The sequence below is a fragment of the Siniperca chuatsi genome, linkage group LG17, assembly GCF_020085105.1.
Source record: "Siniperca chuatsi isolate FFG_IHB_CAS linkage group LG17, ASM2008510v1, whole genome shotgun sequence".
Lineage (NCBI taxonomy): Eukaryota > Metazoa > Chordata > Actinopteri > Centrarchiformes > Sinipercidae > Siniperca > Siniperca chuatsi.
In genome coordinates, this window is record NC_058058.1 from 24,699,497 (window position 1) to 24,719,767 (window position 20,271).

General features: G+C 39.1%; 1 protein-coding gene across 19 annotated transcripts in view; it reads right to left on the reverse strand.

Moving 5' to 3' along the window:
* The window catches only part of thrb (thyroid hormone receptor beta), a 112,036-nt gene continuing 91,765 nt past the window's right edge, over positions 1 to 20,271 (reverse strand). For 12 of the 19 annotated variants that reach the window (XM_044171197.1, XM_044171196.1, XM_044171192.1 and 9 more), the window contains 7 exons: positions 13,573 to 13,673; positions 13,343 to 13,490; positions 12,257 to 12,462; positions 11,098 to 11,184; positions 10,514 to 10,660; positions 9,271 to 9,529; positions 1 to 7,197 (listed from right to left, as the gene is read on the reverse strand). In XM_044171197.1, the coding sequence (XP_044027132.1) occupies positions 6,956 to 7,197; positions 9,271 to 9,529; positions 10,514 to 10,660; positions 11,098 to 11,184; positions 12,257 to 12,462; positions 13,343 to 13,490; positions 13,573 to 13,673 (1,190 nt within the window). In that variant the 3' untranslated portion in view covers positions 1 to 6,955. Of the gene's footprint in view, positions 7,198 to 9,270; positions 9,530 to 10,513; positions 10,661 to 11,097; positions 11,185 to 12,256; positions 12,463 to 13,342; positions 13,491 to 13,572; positions 13,674 to 14,733; positions 15,964 to 20,271 lie in introns of those variants that run through there. The other 7 variants (XM_044171201.1, XM_044171203.1, XM_044171199.1 and 4 more) reach the window with 3 other exon arrangements.

Genomic DNA, 20,271 nt, shown 5'->3' on the forward strand with positions numbered 1-20,271 from the left:
TTCTCTCAAAACCATCTTTATTCTCAAGAGCCAATTCACATTAGCTGCAATCATCGTCAGTCATGACCATCCAAATCATTTCCTCGAGTTCCTCCGCGCTCATGTCCGGAGCTGGACAATGGATAACCAGATAATGTTTCCAGTAAAATGCAGAGTGCAAGACCGCAAATTTGGAACAAAATTTTCTCATCTTCTGTTCTGCTGCCACAGATCCGCTCCTAAACCTACACACACTTTATCTCCCTTTCTCTCCGTGACGGTTTTCCAGTACATGTTGAAAAGATGAATTGAACAAGAAGACACTCAAACACACAAGGAGAAATCTGTGTTGACGGTGGATGACTTTTTCTCTGATGCTGGTTACACTTTGACAAATAAGTTTTCCTTAAATGTGTTCATGTGTAGCTATGCTGCTTTGTACTGACAGTGAAGTCCAGCTACAGTAATAATTGATTTTTTTTTTTGCAATTGTAGAACTAATGCACTAATTTAAGTGTTTTTTATGATTCATAATGTCTTGCTCATACTTTTACAGAGATGTGGAAATGGATTTGAGAGCAAGATACTGTATTTTTTTTTTAACGCTATGCAAAACAATATCATGTTCATATTATGCTAACAACATCCGTAAAAAAAAATCTTCAGTCTGAAAATATACATCCTTTTTCCTTTGTACTGTAAAATAGCTTTTCTATGGTGCAACTCTTGTTATTGGTTTGTAACTGAGTAACCTTAAGAGTAACAACTCGTGGGAAAGATAACAGCGTACTGGCACCTCTTCAGGAACAGTAAACATTTTTTGAACCAGCAGTCAGCATTGACTATGTTTACATGCACCAACAGCTTTGTGCATATGATTATTCAAGTAATTATAGTTAAGTGGGTGACATATACAAATCCAACATATTCTTACGGCCTTTAACTCCACTTTGTACATAACCTACAAAAAACACAAACATTCATATCATAGACTACAAACAGTTAAAGTTTGTAATGCTTGCTCAAATTTTATTTGAATGTAATTTGGTCAAAAATATATATTTTTTGTTTTAATTTTTTTGGGTTAAAGCTGCACTGATTATTAAATTTATATGAACAATGAGTCAAGTAACTACCTGTAATGTGAAGGGGTCGCTTCCAGTGACGAACCCACGGAGAATCATCACAAGCTCTTCAGCTCTACGGAGCATTTTAGCATCTTTCATCTCATTGTTTTGGTTTTATGGTCCACAATTTAACTGTTTTGGTTCTGTCTCAACGTTCTCATCGCCTCCTTCACCGGGCAGCTGTTATCAGACCTCAGATAATCAACTGTACGCTACCTCCCCTCCACCAAACGGCATACAGAAAAAGTTAGCGACTAGCTTGTGAACACAATGAAGCATTTACAGTAGCAGCTAAAGAGTCGGATATTTTTCTCAGAAGTTGTTCAAAACCAAAACAGAGATTGAGGGAGAGTGAACATTAGACTTACATTCATTAGGTCAGCAGAAACCACCCCAAATTAATGCTAGCGCCACGTCTGCAGGTGTGTAAATAGCATGTTATCTACTTTATAAGGCCATAATTTGTCAAATGAGTGTGATTTTCAGCTTGTTATGAAGTTCTGCCACCAAACGGCCAACTAAAACTGATTAATGCAGCTTTGAGGTTACTGTAAATTATTTTGGTTAATGGTGAAGTAAGGTTTTGGTTGCTTATTTTGCTATAAAAACCCCACCCTGTTTGCGTTAACAGTCCATTCCTTTTAAATATCAAATGAAACTTATCACTGCTGTAATGTCTGGTTTATTACCCTGTTTGGATTGGAAGTTGGATTTTTGTAATTTTGCCTTTGTTTGTTTTCCTTTGCACAAGATGTGGTAAGTTACTTGGTGTGCATTAAGGGAAATAGGCAGGCTGAGAACAGTTACAAACTTTTAGAATGCAATGCCCAAACATCTCTGTCAAGAATTTTGAAGTAGGACTTGTGACTCACCTGAAAGACCATTAGCCTTTAAAGTTTGTACTTTTGACCATGAGGAACCCGGGGCTGGCTGCACAGGTAGACTTTGGATATGACTTAGATCTAACTAAAAGTCACACTTTAGACTGATGTCAAAGTTCTTCAGTTTCACAAAACCATCTAACGATCTTTAAACATAGACTTCAACAAAATGTGAACCTATCTTTGTTTTTTACTCACTGCCCATAAGCAGAAAGGCAGAGTTCTGAAGGGTTAGGGTTAGTTCACTGAAGGAAATGGATGGAAATATTCCACAAACCTTGATTCACAATAGCTAAAGGAAAGCTTAAAAAAAGGAGCACTGGAAAGATGTCAAAGTTGTGCTAAATATACCTGGTGGTGGGTTGGGGGATAAACAGCGGAGGATAATGCAGAGTTAATGGGGTCAACAGTGATATTGCTGTGACTGTTCTCTGGAAAAGCTCTGATTGCTCTGACATAGCCTGGATATACAGTGGCTAACTTTAGGCTTTAAACTCTATTGATCAATATCTTAGCAATAAATGTTTAATGTGAAAGTGGTTACCACAGACAATTATTACCCAACTCTGCAGTGCTACAGAGATTTTTTGTCTTTTGGGACTCATTGTTTAAGTAATTTACTGTATAGTGGTGTCTCACCACTCTCACCGGCCCTGTTTCCAGGCAGTAGCTCTGATAAACCTACTGTACGCTACCTGCCAAGCACCTAATGTCAAATAGGCGAAGTTAGTGACTAGCTGGTGAAGAAAGCCGAACATCTAGCAGATAACGGGTTAGATATTTCCCTCAGAAGTTGGTGGACACCAAAAGTGAATATTCGACTTACATTCATCGTCATCAGACACATACACGACTCCAATTGAATGCTAATGCTGCTCGGTTTGTGCAAAAAACTGTTTGCTAACACATTAGCCATAACAACATTATACAGTGAAATGTCAAGGTTGTGTGTCCATCAACTTGTTGTGGAGTTCTGCCATCTAGTGGGGAAAAAAAAAAAAATCAATGAATGCAGCTATGAAATGACTCCATTTTTATTTTGTTTAAGTGTCTTAACTCTCATTGTGGCTCTTTTCCCTGTGCAGGGACCCAGAAATATTTACAGAAACTCAGGAATTTGACTTGCATTTCGATCTAAGGAAAGTAGTTCCAGTTTTGGTTCCTGGGCCATAGATTGCGCCCTCCAAAAAATTCCTGCTCCTGAGGAAGTATGTATTAATGGTCCAGCAGCTATCAGGGTGGGGTTTAAGTACTGATGCCACTGACTGGTCAAACACAAGCCTCCAAAGTGCTACAGCAGTTTTAATGCCTTTTAGGTCTAATTTGCTAAAGTAATTTGCTGGTCTAATCTTCACGGTTCTTCAGATACGATGGAAACGAAAACACAAATGCAACAAAACGACTTTTAGGTCCTCATTTAGTTCCTGAGTTTAGTTCCTGGAACTATTTGGGCCGTTAGACAAGTCTAAGAGCAGAATTAAGACTGGCCTAACTCTATAGATCAGTCTAACATAAGCATGCTTGTGCAACCAGCCTCTGGTTGTGATAACTGACCAAATTCATTTCACTTTTTGTTATTTTTTTAATTTTTTATTTTTTTTAAACTTTTGTTCATCTTTTCACACATTAGTGAGAACAAACTAATGGGACATCAGTTTGATTTTTTTTGCTGTATTTTTTCTACCAGGACTACTCTGTTAACTGGTTCATTAATGGCAGCAGGCAGGCTCAGTCACAGGGTATCAAAGGCTCCTGCAAACGACTTAACGTGAAGATAACCTCAACAGGACTATGGACAACAGGGGTGCATGTAAACGTGGCCAATGTTACTTTTCCAAATGGCTCTGGCTCAGCACGGCCCGGCCCTACATGTCAACCGGGCCGCCTTAGCCTGGGTGCCTCTCCCCCCATCCATTTCTCTCCCTCTGATTGTCTGTGCATTTATTTTGAGTCTGTACAGTTTGCGAGGTGTGTGTGTGAGGTCCGGGTCATTCAAACACTGCAGCAAGTCTATTGCTTTGATAAAAGGCATCACTTCACAGAAGAAAAAAAAAACAAAAAAAAAACAAAACAAAAAAAAAAAACACAAGCTGCTTTGAGGAGTAGTGTGAAGCTGGAAAAAGCGAGATATACAAAGCAAATGTTGTCACATTGCAAACGACAATACCATAGAGAGGCTTTTAGAACAACAACAACAAAAAAAAAAAGAACATACCGGCTAAAATAAAAGAAAGGAAAGCGCTACGTTTTCACAATCTCATCAGCGTTCTGAGTGTACCTTGCTGATGATAAATCATACTGTTTTTGGGCCAGCCAATGTTCACTTGGCCTCCAAATCCCCCCTGTTGGTCACAGTGGCGGGGTCTGACCCATATCCTGTCGAGGCACATGCATATATGTGCATGTGTACAGTATGTGTACAGGTATACTGTAGGTACTGTATATGTGCATGTTTGTGTGTTAGTGTATATGCATGCCATCATAAAAGGGTGGTGGGCTGTTATACAAACAGATAATGTCTGCATGTAAATAACAATACAGTTCAATCAGCCATTTCCCCAACCCACCATAGCACCATGATGTCACTGTTTTAACATACAGTCTCCCTTTTTAGGGAGTTGTAAAAAAACCCAAAACAAATAACAAAATGGTTGAAATCATTGTATGTGGGACTAGTGAGGCAACATGGCCGAGATGAAACACTTCAAACTAAAATGGTTGTATTGTAGAAGCTGCTAACGTGGACTAAAACACGAGTCAGAAGGACGACTTTGTGTGAGCGGCATGCACTAACTAGCATAACCAGTCAAGTCTTGGAATCACTATGAAAGCCCAGCAGGGATTCAATAAGGAGGGCATCATTCACTTTTGGCACAGCATGTGGCATCGTTACACAAAAACAAGAACTATATGATTGTCTTTTCCTGACATCAGTGTCATTATGTGCTTTAGTTAGTCCTGACCACTCTCTGGCAATGATGAACAAGCTCGTTTGAATGCTGCTGCTGCTGCTGCGTTCCCTTCAATGTCAGAAGTCTGAATAACCAGCAGGTGGGTTAGAATTACAACCACTGTGCGTTTCCACAGTCCAGTTTGTAAAAATAAAGACAAAAAACATGGACACAAGCAAGATTGTCTTTGGCCAGATTTTTGTTGTTTTGTTTTGTTTTGTTTTGTTTTTTTTTTTAAATGCAGCTACGACAGAGTATTAGGGCCATGGAAGAACAGAAATTTGTCCCCTGCAATACTTCTGCCATTCCAAGTTCTGGTTTATAAATAATGAAAATAAATTTGTTTAGGGTTGCAACTAACAATTATTTAAATTATCGATTAATCTGCTTTTATTTTCTTGATTAAGCGTTTGTTTAATAAAATGTGAGAAAACAGTAAAAAACACAATTTCCTAAGGGTTAAGATGATGTCTTAAACGACGGTTGCAGATTATTTTTCTGTCGATCAACTAATCGACTCTCCATTTGTTATGTAAAAAGCCCAAAACAATCTGTTTCATTAGACATTGGGTAGGAGCTCTGTAAACTAAAAAAGGTTTTGTGAAAGGTAATACACATATGTCACATATGTGCGCCATAGACATACAGTCTCTATCTCTCTGATTAGCAAACAAACAGATTTTTGAATGAAGTTTGGTTTGCCATTCTCTACATACGAGAAGGAGCATGTCAAAGGGAAGAGCAGTGTGGTTTACTTCAATAAATGTACAGATTTGACTTGCATATTTCTGACTTTGGTGTCATATAAACATTCTCTGCATTCATTTGGCAGATTTTTTTTCCAAAATATCATCCTTTGTCGTCCTTTTTTCTTCTTCTGCAATGGCCCTGATATGCTGTCATAGTGAAACAGCTAATGCTGTCCATGATATTTAGCAATGTTTGTTAGGTAGTTAGCACAGCACATTAGCACAGTGTACCTTTAAATTTCATAATTCCATAATTCCATGTTTAGCTACTTATCACAGGTAGGTAGGTAAGTATTGAGCAGAATTATGCTCATACTTTACTGAAAAATGAACTGGTGTGTTTTGAGGATTACAAACAAGTTTAACAGTATTGTTGTGTAGTGTTAACAGTGTATGCTGCCACGGAGATGTGACATCAAATAACGGCGTCTCAGAAAAGTTAATGTTGGAAAACCTTGCCCAGGCGTCTTACTCGGAGTTCTGCCTTGAGTTGCTGTTCTGTTGAAAAATTCAGATTTTTCCGACATCTCTGGAACGCAACATTATGACTTAATGTGGTGATGTGTGGCTACCCAGGGCCTTACAAAGGCATGTGAGCTATTGTCCATTAGAATGAGTGTTGCTGTTAATGGGTCAGGTCACAGTATGAAGGTGAGGCACTGAACAGTTCAGACACTCACCAGATGGATGGCTGACTATATGACCGTTAATATAATGTACGTATTAACCAACAAATGGGTCCAAAAAGGTTGTGCAGGTGAGGGAAAGGGTAATGGATCGCTAACAATGTCTTATTTTATGTATCAGGTAAGCAGCCATTTTGAATTTTTCATCATAAAAGGAAGGAAAATACAACATTTGCATGGTTTCTAATGAATGAACAAGTGTTGATAAAAATCACCATTATGCCAACTGTACAATCATCAACACAAAAAAAACAACCCTATAGTAAAATCCGAGGTGAGAGGTTATAGCCACAACAATAACAACAACAAAACAAACCAAAAAAAAAAAAAGAGAGAGAACAAAATGCTATTCACATGTACCCGCACTGTAAGGAATGGTTCCATCCAAAACTAGACCAGAGAGCTACTCCTAAACTATGGAATGAAGGACACTCAGTAGTGCTAATAGAAAGTTCATTGTGACGGGCCTTCTGCTGGTTCCACCCCTGAAACCACCAGGGTGCCCAGGCGCTGACGTATGTGCACAGACACATACAAACACACATACATGCACGCACACACACATACAATAAAATCCATTCGTCAGTCCTCGAAGACCTCCAGGAAGAGTGGAGGGAATAGCTCGGTGGGACACTCCACTTTCATGTGAAGGAATCGGCTGGCGTGGCAGGCGCCGATCATCCGCAGGTCCGTCACCTTCATTAGCAGCTTGGGCCAGAAATGCGCCACTTTGTGTTTGCGGTAGTTGATGTAATGTTCAAAGGCCAGCAGGAACTCCTCTTGGCAGCGTTCGATTCTCTCCACACTACTCAGGCCCGGCCGATCTGATGACAAAAGACATCGACAATGTTATTAATTAGTTCGCTGGTTCTCACACTGGGGCTGGGCCAGTGTGGATGACGAGGGGAAAAATGTGGAGTGGAACTATGTTGAATGAATATGATTTATGTAGGGAAATAAAAAAAACAAGAGTTTGCTGAAGGTGATCTGAATCATTTCTTTTATTTCAATCGAATTCAACTGGGCTCCTTTTTTAATTTGTTGCTCCCCCAGTGTTCTTAATGATTGATTGAATTCAACCGTTTACGTGTGGTGGGGGGGCATGACAGAAAACCTTTGAGAACCACTGAGCTAGTTAATGTGAGAGAAACTTATATTTATATAATTATAATTATAAGTCATTTCTATTTATTTTCTAATGAGAGTAATTTCTACTAAATTAAAGCAAAACTACGATTTATTACAACTTGGTTTTTCTTTTCACACACAGTTATGACAACCAAAGTAATTACTGAGATCTCGGAGCACAGTGGGTCAAAGTTGAACCAGGTGGTAAGTCTGTTAATGATAATGAATGTTTACCAGTTACCATATTTACTGTAGTAATGCGTGCGGACAGTTTTCCTGTGCAATGTGGGATTATCAACATTTCAGGTGTGCTTGCTTTCAGTTTGACCTCCAACTAAAATGATTTTGACAATCTAACTGTTGGTTGGTTTACAACCTGTCCAGTCATTTCACTTTGCTGTAGTGATGTCACAAGGCATCAGCGATAGCTGTGGTGAGTACAATGGTATAAGTAATAGAAATGATGGCCACAGCTATAAAAAATAGGTCCAAGTTGTAATAAACCAGAATTACTTACCAGAATTTCTCACTCAAGTGAAATCATATGCTTGTGATCAATGGTTGTAATAATAGGATTCTCTCACAGCAGCAAAGTAAATCCACAATGTACTTATGTGTCAACTTCAACTTTGGTAAACTTTGACGTACAAAGTTGCGCTGAAACCATTAGCAACTGTCTTTAATATCTGGACCGTCATAGGTGCTGTATGCATTTATGTAGTTCTTCTTTAGCAGAATAAAACTTACAATTTAATTCATCAAGTAGATACTGCAACTCTGTGTTCTTAATTATTAGTTCACTAGGTGAGTTAGCAATAATTATGTATTGTATCTATACTATGTACCTAGCTTCATAGCAAGATAGATCATTATCATGGTTGACATGAATATGATGCCAGTTGTTATTTATTTGAGTATTATACTCTATTTACCATTAACCCGACATTCAACGGAATGTTTCATTTCAGGAATAAATGTCAAATAGTTAGTAACTAGTTATACTAGTTAGTATAGTAACTTTTGCACCAAACAATTTCAACTTAATTAATTATAGCACAAAGTATCAATTTTCAATCCTAAAATGATTGGTTTCAGCCATTTACCCTTGAAAATGGTATTGATTAAACCCTAGTGGCTACTGTAAGTGTGTCAGACGACAAGACAGATGGGCAGTTTATCCCCATGGCATGTCTACATGTACAACACACAGCAGAACAGTATTGATCTTCAATGAGATGCAGAGCGTCACAAAGAGAAATGGCAGCGGAGCCAAAACCAAGCTAGCTGGACAAAGCTCCTCAGAATGATTATGGTGATTAATTGATTGAACTGTAGTTTGGTATGGATTTCATGTCAGAAAAATACTGTTCACACAATCTGTGCAAGAGAGAAGAGAAGGAGCATTACAAAGACAATAACTTACAGCAGGACAAGTGACCTCTGTGATTTATAGATGGAGCCTGATTTGTGTGTACAATCCCATGAACTATTGCTTTACTGGTCTCTAAAATATACACTTTTCACTATTTCCCTAAAAAAGATATTCCTCTCTGCTGGCAAGTTGAGTTTGAGTCAATGCTAGCATTAAGAGAAAGACATGGCCTCCTAGAAGAAAAATGAGTCTGGAAACTAATGGCATGCTTTGGAAAATGGTCGGCAGTAATGTAACGATTATGTTAATGTTCTAAAATATTATAAATATACAACAGAAACCCTCTAATCAGCTCATGTATGCATGCGTGATGACAGTCCGGACAGCAGGTGCTTACCAGATGAAAGCAGGATGACAGCCTGTAGAAGAGCCACCTCAGAGTCATCCAAGTTAAAGGAGGACAGCGACACGCCAAGGTCGAAGATGGCATCCGAGACTACGCCCAAACCTCCATTCTTAAGCTGTCCCCGCGTGACCGCCATCTCGCCGTTGAGCGTGAGCGTCTCACTCTCTGGATCATAGCGAACAGCAGCTCGCAGTGACATGATCTCCATGCAACAGCCTTTCAACAGGATGATCTGGTCTTCACAAGGCAGCTGATAAGAAGCAGAGAGCGATAAGCATAGAAGAATATGGCTAATGTAGCGGTAGCATGCGCAGCATTTATTTATTTTTTTTAACTGGTGAAAATTCAGACTTAAATAGGCTTACTGTTCAAATAAAGGGAATGACCACAGACAAAAACCTTGGAACATTAAAATCACAAGAATCAGTCTCGAGAAGCAGTCACTGAGCTTGCTAGCTAACCGATGGCTAACTGAACAATACCATTACCATTAGCAATACATTAACGTGAGTACAAATGTTTTATTAAGACACTAATAGTTGGTTGACCTAATAGTATGGTTAATGAATATAGTATTAGTAAATTGTGAAACAACATTTCCAGCCAAACATGGAACAGAAATGAAAGGTTTCTAGCCAGCTCTGTAGAATATGTGCAATTTGTGTACAGACAAACATTTAATTCAACTACAGCTTTCAGTAATAAAGTTTACTTTCCGCTGGAAATCAACAACCGCTTATAAACAGCTTCTCTATTTCCCCTATAGTTAGTCCTGATAAATACATACTTCTTTACCATTTTACATAAACACAACATTTAGAAACGTCTTTGACAGAATCTCTTTAACATGGTTATTAAAGAAATGTGATGAGTCACAGTTGTCAGTGTCACCATTACATAGTTTGGTCACTACTTCTAAACGACCTCAAACATATCTTTGCCGTGTTTTGTACTGCAATTCCATGTTACATTTCCGCTGTTGCTCATATATCTGTGATAAGCTAATGTTGGTGGTTTTCCTGTAAATCCAATGTAACATGACAGCAGCATTAGAAAGTCAAACAGGTGTCCACAGCCTGACCTCCACTGCAGCCGCCAGAGCGAGCATTAGGAACTCTCCATCTACATTTTGTAGTGCCCTGAGATACCTTCTGTTATGATTTGGCGCCATATAAATACAAGTGAATTGAACTGGATTTTTTAGAAACGTTGTCAAATAAGCAGCTCCACTTACCTCACAAAACATAGGCAGTTTTTTGGCAAAGTCCACCACTCGGGTTATGGCAGGGGTGATAATTTTTGTAAACTGACTGAAGGCTTCTATATCCACTTTGTTTCCTTCAGGTGTATTGACCATGGACGCTTGACCAATATCCTCAGGCTGAAACGACAAAGAGAGAAGGTCAGTCTCCAATTTTGAATACAAAATTAAAAAAAAAAAAACAGCACGTCAAACTGTTTCTGTTTTTGAGAGCAGTATTGAACTTAGCATTAGTATGAAACTAGTTCAAGGGTAAGGTGAGGAGTGTAGAGCATCCATGGTCAAATACGAAATGGGAAGAGGTTGAAGGTGGCATACATAAAAGCTGAGTGAAGTGGTTTACTTTTGATTTAGTTGACGAGATTTTGCCCGGGCAATGTGATGTAAAGATGTAAATGGTGACGCGTCACTAGAGACATGTGGCACTTATATATCTATTGCACTTAATTAAATGTGTTATGCATGTAAATAACTGCTAATTAATGTCTGATATTGGTGATACTGTATCAGGCACAAGGCATCGCTTTCAATAAATATTTTTGTCTGCTGTGTCTCACCTTAGTTTCCTTCACCCCCGCTGCACTCTGGTCAGAAGTATAGAATAAATTACATGTTATTTCATTAAGAAGCATAGCTTCCTCGACCTGTTGGATAATCAACAGGAATCGTGAAGTTTCAATGAAGAACCCGTGTCAAGCCAACTAAAAAGAAAACAAGTTAAAACTGAGGACAGATGAAAGAGTGCAGATAGAAAACAGGTGAGAAATCCAAGATGGGTTTCTATGGTGAGATTCGGGCTCAGGACTCCGACTTCAAACAGGTCCTCAGAAACACTCACTAGCACCACCACGACTGTCGACGACAGTGAAATTTTGAAAATATTATTTTAGCGTAATTAACGGACGACTATTTAAACAAAACCCCGCGATGGGACGCTTCAATCACTTGTTACAGTTTTCTAATGTTTTTCTAAGGCGTGAACACTACTTTACAGTACAGTGTGGCTGAAACCCACCAGGTAACGTGATGAGAGCGCAAAGCGTAGTGAAAATGGATTCCGCTATATTTGTGTTAAGTGACTTTACCGGAAAATTAAACAAATTTCACTTCCACAGGCCTCTCAGAATATTCCACAAATTCCACAACAAATGAGAACCTTGAATGAATAAAATTTTAATTAAATTGTATGCCTTAACGAGTGCTCTATCCGATCGTGCCATAGAAACCCAAGATAACAGTAGAGGCGGACTTTCAATCTGGACAGAGCAATTAGACTTTACAGAAAAGAAAAGAAAATTAGTCAAAAAAAGGGTGAGGTGTGAAATCAAAAGCTACAAACAGAAAGAGAGAAAAATGAAACAGCACGACAAAAGCAAGTCATTAGTATTAGCGCTTAAGGATCATTGCTTGGTAAGACATAAAAAAAGACAAGAATAAGATGTGCCATTATAAATTAGAGCTGCTGCGTTGAGGAACACACTTTTCTCCATCGTCCAGCTAATTCTCCCCACTCTACAAGGAGATACAAAAAAACACATGGACATATTAACACAGGGAACAGTGGAACAGTGGCTGTGGTGGAGGAGACAGGGGCATGATATGGGAGGGGGTCTGTGGGGGGTGGGAGGGGGAGGTGGGAGGTGGATTGAATAAAGCAGGGTAATCAATACGATGGAGGCTGTGGTGAGGAGGGAGGGAGGGAGGAGGATGTCTCACCAGGAATTTCCGCTTCTGCTTCCAGTGGTTGCCCTGGGCGTTGGTGGCCATGTGGGCCTCGGTCACCATACGGATGAGGTCCCACTCCTCCTGGGTGGGCTCCAGTCGGTCCCACACCGTCTTCTGCAGCTCCTCCTTCCGACGGCGCTCCCGGTTCTCCTCGATTAGTTTCCGCTTGGCCAGCCTCTTGCTGTTGTCCAACACCACTGGGGTGGGGTGGGGTGGGGGGGGGAGGGGCAAAAGAAGAAAAAGGGAGGCAATGAGAGTGGACAGGAATGAGGAGGAGGGGAAATCATGAAATGCTGAATTGGTGATACAGTTGAAAATACCGGGCAATGCTGCTTAAATTGTAAAAAATACTAATTCTATAAATTAAAATCCCAAAACGGGCCGAGATGAACTGTTCAAACACAAGAAAATGACATTCAATTTAGGTGACACTTTACTTGAAGCATACTACTGTAAGTACCAAGGGCGTCACTTTGTGTTTAAAAGTAGTGGGGACATAAGGGCTCAGATGAAAAGTCTTCAGTTTTCGGCAATGTAATGGGGAGATCGGTATGAGGTCAGAGTAATTACGGTGGGTGGTGGAACAATTAAATGTACCCAGGACTTTATTCCACAAAAAGTGGGACAAGTGAGGATTTTCTTGATGTTCTCTGTACAGATCAGTATAGCAGGTAAATAAATGTGTGTTGGGTTACTGGGCTACTAGAGGAATTGCCCAGCAAGTAAGTGTAGCAGGTCAGTACAAAGGCAGTATTAGGTTTTGTTTTATATCAGAAATTTTGATTCTGATGCACCAAAATATTATTTAGTCATATTTGTGACAAATGCCCCTTGATGTGTCCCAGTTGCTTGTTTTATCTGACTAACAGTCCAAAACCCAAAGATTTCCTATCGTACAGAGAAAAGCATCAAATCCTCAAGTTTGACAAGCTGGAACCAGCGGATATTTGAATGAAATGAATAATTGATAACTGTTTCAGCTCTAATTTGCACAGTATACATTGTTTTGCTAAATATGTGAATGTAAATGTCAAGAGGCAAATTTTCATCTGTGGTCCCTAGCAGACAAAAACTTACAGTCGGTCGCCATTCCCACTGCAATGCACTTCTTGAAGCGACATTCCTGGCACTGGTTTCGGGTCACTTTGTCGATGACGCATTTCCCCTCATACTTACAGGCGTAGGTTGGGTTGAGATTCTTCTGGATTGTCCGCCTGAAGAAACCCTAGAGAGCGGACAGGCACGTGCTCAGAAAGGCCTTGAAAAAGATGCACTGAATGAGCTGCAGAAGGACTCGCTCGTGTTACCTTGCAACCTTCACAGGTAATGCAGCGATAGTGATAGCCTGTGGCTTTGTCCCCGCACACTACACAGAGCTCATCCTTGTCCAGGTAACTTGGAATGTACCCTGGAGAGAAAACAAAATGGTTAATAGTAGCTTTTGTTGAAAAAATAAAATAAAATAAAAAGATCACTGGATTTGTAGTGTGAACCATTTCTCATGACTGCTGTGGATTCATTCACTTGGGCATCTCACATACTCACATTTTTCACGTTTTCAACTGGATTTTAATTGTTGTTGAGCTAAAATTAACTGGTAAATTAAGAGGTCTTTTTAATAATAATATTCCATTTTTGATATTTTTGTAATTTTATGTAAAATGCATTCGTTTTTTGCTTCTTTTACTTTTTATATAGAAAAAAGTGAAACGGAAATCGCACAAACACGTGGGGCTCAAAGGCTAACAAGCTATCTATTTACCGTATGTACAGTATATCAACTGTTCCTTTGTGTCGATTTGTAACATCTAGGTGCGGACTGGTGACGACATGCTGTTGCTTTGAAAAGTCACACAGGGAGATTTAAAAGTAGGCTGACTCTTGTCCAACAGTACGACACCTAATGTTCTCTTGGCACCGACTTCCACGCGGAGCGCTGTTGCTTCTAGTTAACTCACCGAGTTAACACCTGGCCCAATTTTGGGATTCGGCTTAATGAGTTCAGTACTTTGACCTCTGGCAGTCTCCAGGACTGGATGTTAATAAAACTGATCAATAGCTTTCTAGGGTTTAAGAAAGCAATAATTCATCTTGCATCAGCCTTCTGTTGCCTCACCATCAATCAATAAGGAACCCCCGCCCGCCTCAGCCAAACACTCTGAGCATCAGATGCACCGAGTCCTGCTCACAGACCTGCCACTGCATGACGCCTTAAGTCTTGGATTTACGCTTATCAGCCTTAATTCGAAAATCCCAGACATCATTGATCAAGGATGGAGTCATCACTAATTACCAAAAATATATTTTTTTTTAAAAACCATTCGAAACGTGGAACGTATTCTTCACGCACAATCCAGAGAGACAACCCTCAAAACAACAGAAACTATTTCAAATATTCAGTCGAATCAAAACTAAACTAGAACGTGCACACGCACCCAAAAATACAAATCACCATCCGGATGTTTTACCTTTCTTGTGCGCCCCCTGCATCCACTGCAGGTGTGAGAAGTCGGGATTGAGGTCAGGGAAATATTCAGGCTGATGGTGGAAACGACTCAGAGGGATCTCCATGCTGCAAAACTCGCTCTTAAAAACCGGAGGGCCACCGGCGTATGAGCAGCAGTAGTGCTGGCTGGGAGGCCAAGCCTGCTCCACGCAGGGCGGATGGTGCAGCGGCTGGGGTTCACAGTGCCTGTACCCGGGCCCCTCACCTGGGTACATGCAGTGTTCCCCACCGCCCTGCACCGTGTATGCTCCCACCTCAGCGTGAGGCATCTCATACATGTCTGGTATGCAGTAGTTCATCATGGAGAGCCGCAGCAGAGCACCATAAAAAGTCCTGGGTCAACTCCGGCAGCTGTCCGTTCTCACAAACAAAAAGCAGGTTCTAGAAAAAAATCCGGTCTAAGAAAGAGCATCAAGCCATGTGAACGTGACAATTAGACGTGTCCTGCGCTGAAAAAAATAAACAAAACTTCTTCGAGGTCGACCCTACGCAGACCCACAAACATTTTATCCAACAAATCCACAGACCACACCTAGCAACTGCCCCACCCGCCACCACCCCGCCGAATTGGGAAGCAGAGATTTATGACGACGTAGAGCTCTAATCTTACACTCCACAAATCCTTGATGTGCCACAGACAGCGGCGATGTCACAGATTAAGACCTTGTGTGTTGCACCTTCAGTAAATACCATCTAATAACGTCCAGCGAGTGGAAAACAATTCTAAAGAACGCAAAGAAAAATTCCATGAAAACTTTACATTTTAACTATAAAAGCCTTTGGACAACGATTCTCAAATCATGTAAGAATTTGTAGTTCTCTTAACCCTGATACCCTCCCGAACCCTTTAACCTTTAACCTCTGTGTATTAACCCCCGTACTGAGGGTATTTTAAATGGAAACCACAAACAAGCTCGCTAAAGTCAGTGCCATATAACTGTTGACGCCAACTATTTAGTGATTGTTATGGCACTAAGAAGATTTTAAAAAGGGTTTCGTGTTTTACACACATAACCCTGACTGACATTAAGACTAACATGTATTTAAAAGGTATTATCTTTAAAACGACTGAGCACTTCACAGTATTTTAATGCAGGATTTACTGAGAATAACTAACACTTACACACACTAAAAGAACAATAACCAAAATAAGACTTAACTTAAACTGCATTTAGATTACAGGGCAAATCTAATTCAGAGAATAAACTAGATTTTTAATTATCTGTATTTTTTGTAAGATGCATAATAACATGTATATGCATCTAAATGAACATAGCTAACACTAGAATTAAATCAATGAAATTTTATTTTTTAAAAACAAGATCAACAAAACTACTTTTTCTACTCTTAACATATACTGAAGTAATGGACAGTTTTTTGTGTGCGTTTCTGTACTATTCATACTGAAATCTTACAAAATGAAACTATTTTCTTTAAAAATAATTTGGTACTGAAGCGCGCCCGCCTAAAATAAGAACGGCTGTAATTCGCAAAATCAATAGTTTCCCCACAATGTAAGACACGCGAGGAACACGCTGAGCGACACACTGCGCGATCTGTTTCAGATAATACACCTATTATCCCAGACACCGACTACACTCAGCCATATTGATTAGGCTTCCTGTCCAGTAAAGATGGGATAAGCCTTATGGCGAGGATGTGTATCTGTTACTTAACCCCTTTATAGAACAACCTATTGTGGTGCTTAGAAATGCTATTACTAAGGGCTGAAACTCACATACGAACACACAAAAACTCTACAGAATCAAAAAAAGGAGAAGCTTCTGATTAAGTTTTCTGTGCAAACCTCAAGTTATGGATAATAATGCAGAAACCAAGAAGCACTGAACCAAACTCATTTATCTGGCCTGTTAAATGTGATAGATGTTATTAATTTATGTGGTTACTTTCGCTTTTCATTTGTACAAGTATTTCTCTGAGTTTAGGTCCCAAAATTCTCATGAGCCCTGTAGTTAGAGGCTTAGTAAGGAGCCACGTGAATTTGAGTATGGTATACTTTAGTTCAGTAGCACTGCGAGAGCTCCAAACTGATTATATCGGAACAAAAACTAAAACTATTACAAATATCTCTTCATTTCCAGCAGAGGTCTCAGGTGATCCTGTCTACTTATCAAGAAGCCCAGTCTGAATCAGATACTCAAGTCTGAACGGAGTTTAATCAGTTAATAATCAAAGTATTTGTGGTCAATTGTGAAGTCTAATAACTGCTGTTCATTTAGCCTTTTAGGCAAGATACATCACAATCCGAATATAAACCGTGTTTTCCTTTGTTTCTGCAGACATTTTGGGTCAGATTTGATCACACAAGACGCCTTTTTATCTTCTTAAGATGACCGTATTGTGACAGCGCCTGCCTAACTATTGAGATGGCGGAGTGTTTAGCCAGTTACTGTTTTCTTATGTGTCCTTCGGCTTCAGCGTTACTCTGACTCTCTCTCTCTCTCTCTCCCAGGCTCATCCCAGCCAGCTTCTGCACACTTTAGCCCTTGTTTTGCTTTCGCTCCATTATGCTCACCCATCCACATCTACATTACTGATGCCACTGACTGACACACCCCATATTTTTAGTTATTTCTTTAGTTGTGCACTTTATTTCAATAAATACCTTTAATTTACCACCACCCTTCGTGTCCATTCCCGTATTTGTCATGACCTAACGTACCAGAACACAGAACGTCTCGCTGGTTAATGGATCACAGGGGTGGGCCACAAACATGTAGACGTGTGAATGCGTGAACACATGGCGAAGTCTGAGTAAAGACGCATGCAGTTTTGGCTCTAAAATCCCTGCTGCTTGTACTTAACTGAACTCTCAGAATCGCAGCCAGATGCACGCTCGCCATCACGTCTTTCAAAAAAAGACACGATCAATACTGTTGGAGTGCAGGATTATGTCACAATTTTGTTTTCTGTTTAATGTGATTTATAAAAACAGTGGTATTACCCAACTCAGCTCTATCACTCTGTCTACAGAGTTCAAATTGGGGGTGCCCCCCATAAGAGTTAAGGGTCCTCCCTTAGCACCCATCTGTTTTAGTCTGAGGAATGCCACAGCTTTTAATCACTGTGCCACAGCAGGCGACTGAATATTAATGTCACTAAACCTTTTTACGTGCTAAGTAACGGTTTGTTTCCATATGTAGTTCTTTCCAATGTAATGTACTAAAATAACTGATTTTGAGAAATGTTGAGTGTTAAAATTGATTTTGTACACATTGTTTACCTTTATGCTCTACAGCACTTTGTTTGTCATTTAGCAGATATTCTTTGCCATCAAACTATTAAAAAAAAAAAAAAAAAAATGACTATGTATTTCCCGCATTATAAACTGAGAACAAAATGATTCTGTATTTTACTGCACTGTATTTTCACATGCCCCAAAGAATGTGAAATCAGCATCAAATAAGTTGCAGACTGCATATGACCAAAAGCACACGACTTGTAGGGGCTGCCTACACACCCTCAACGCACATTTCAGTAAACATATGGAAGGCTGGCTTGGTAAAGTGAATGGTTTTTACACTTTGCATGACAGTATCTAAATTAATGATACATTTGTTTCACCTTGACCTCACTATATTATCATCTGATTTGTCCCTGTGGCAATGCTGATATAAGTGAATAAAAATATCTTATATATCAGAATTTAAAAAAATCTGTTTTTCAGCATGGCTTCTGATAATCCTGATAATCCTGTAATGCAGGTGGAAAACCTGAGACTAAAAGCGATTATGTGTCCAGATATAATGTGACACTTAAAGCGACTTAAACATGTCACCCGACTCATGCTGAAGTGACAAGTCTGACTGTGGAGCATTGGCTTTTTAATCTCATTAGTTGTAGAGCACAAGATGATCTGCATGACAGCAATGCATTTGTGTTCTCTCACATCCTACACATATAGGCTGAGAAGTTCCTGACAGTTCTGTTAAAACGTAGGGCTACCGACTCTTAATCACGGTATAGTCAAGGTACAAACAAATCTAAAGTCACTATGTGAAAAACACTAAAAAGCACAATCACCTATTGAGGGGCTTTTATTTGACCCTACTGTATATTTAAACCCTCAGGTTTTCAACTATCGCTCAAACAGAGAAATCAATTGTTCCCATGTTGTCAAAAGCTTGCTCGTTCAGGTCATAGAAACAATGTGACGGAAGACTGAAGAGTGCTACATGTTTGAACCCTTCATTTGCTTGTTGGTTGAAATTTTTTTTTTTACGAGATTAAATCCAACCATAAACAAACTGCACCACATTGTGAACATAACTGGTCATTTCTTATGACCTTACGAAGGTAATATTGTCAGATTCACTGCCACCTTTGAGGCTTGTTCACATGTGCTGTCTGTAATTATCAGTTTGCAAGATAATGTGAACAATTTGCACAGTAAGCAGCTCACATTACATTCACATACTTTGTCAGTTTCACACAAAAATACTGCTACTGTAAGCATATTTGAAATGTTCTTAGATTTGGGTATAAATATGCACATTGTATATGTACGTATTGAATGTAGGAATTATCTTTTTAACAGGATACCACACAAGTTTACCAACAAAATGACCCAATGCCTGTTGAGAACACAATATGGGTCCTAATGTGCATGAGTGCACTATAGTGAATCTCCGGATTATTATGGCAAACACTGTTTAATTGCTGAAGCAAACGAGAATTGACTTTAACAAAAACAAAGCAGTGAATGTGTATAGATAATCACAATTTAAGAAAGACATCATGTGTAACAGTTACAGTTCAGTTTACAAACAGCTTTCGTTCAATAACTGCTATTAGTACTTCTGTTGTGTCTGGTGAAAATGCTTTATTCATTTTGATCATTTCCACAACTTTTCTGTTGACCAAATAAAAAGCTATTTTAAAGCCATCAGAAATTCCAATTTCAAATATACACAATTTGTGCTAATGTAAAAAACCTAATTTTAAAAATGTTAATTTGGATTCATTGAAGTGCATATTACCAACCGTTTCATTTTGGATTTGTGCCTACAGTATGAATGACTGAAAAAATTCAAGAATGACTAGTCATAATATGATTTATGATATCTAACAATACATTTTGTTATAAAAGCTTGTTGGTTATTGTTTCCTACTAATGATTTAATCTCTGATCTTAACTGTCCATCACACCAAATTAAAATTCTGTCCTGTAATTTCAAGTCGTACTAATTTAATTTGGGCTGGTTTTAAATGTATTTAGATATTTAAATAATATTTTAAATGTCTTTTATGAAACGTTATCTAACGGTGTCTTGACTTATGGGTAGTTACAATAAAGTTACAAATATTTACAATTAACATTATATTTACAGATTTATCATATACCACAGATATAAAAAGTAGATATTTCCACTAGTAATAATTCAATTACCTAATTAATTAAATTAGCCTCGTTAGGTAGACTGTAACCAGACGTATGCATGTGTGAGATGAAATAAAATATGAAGGAACTTAGGAGAGA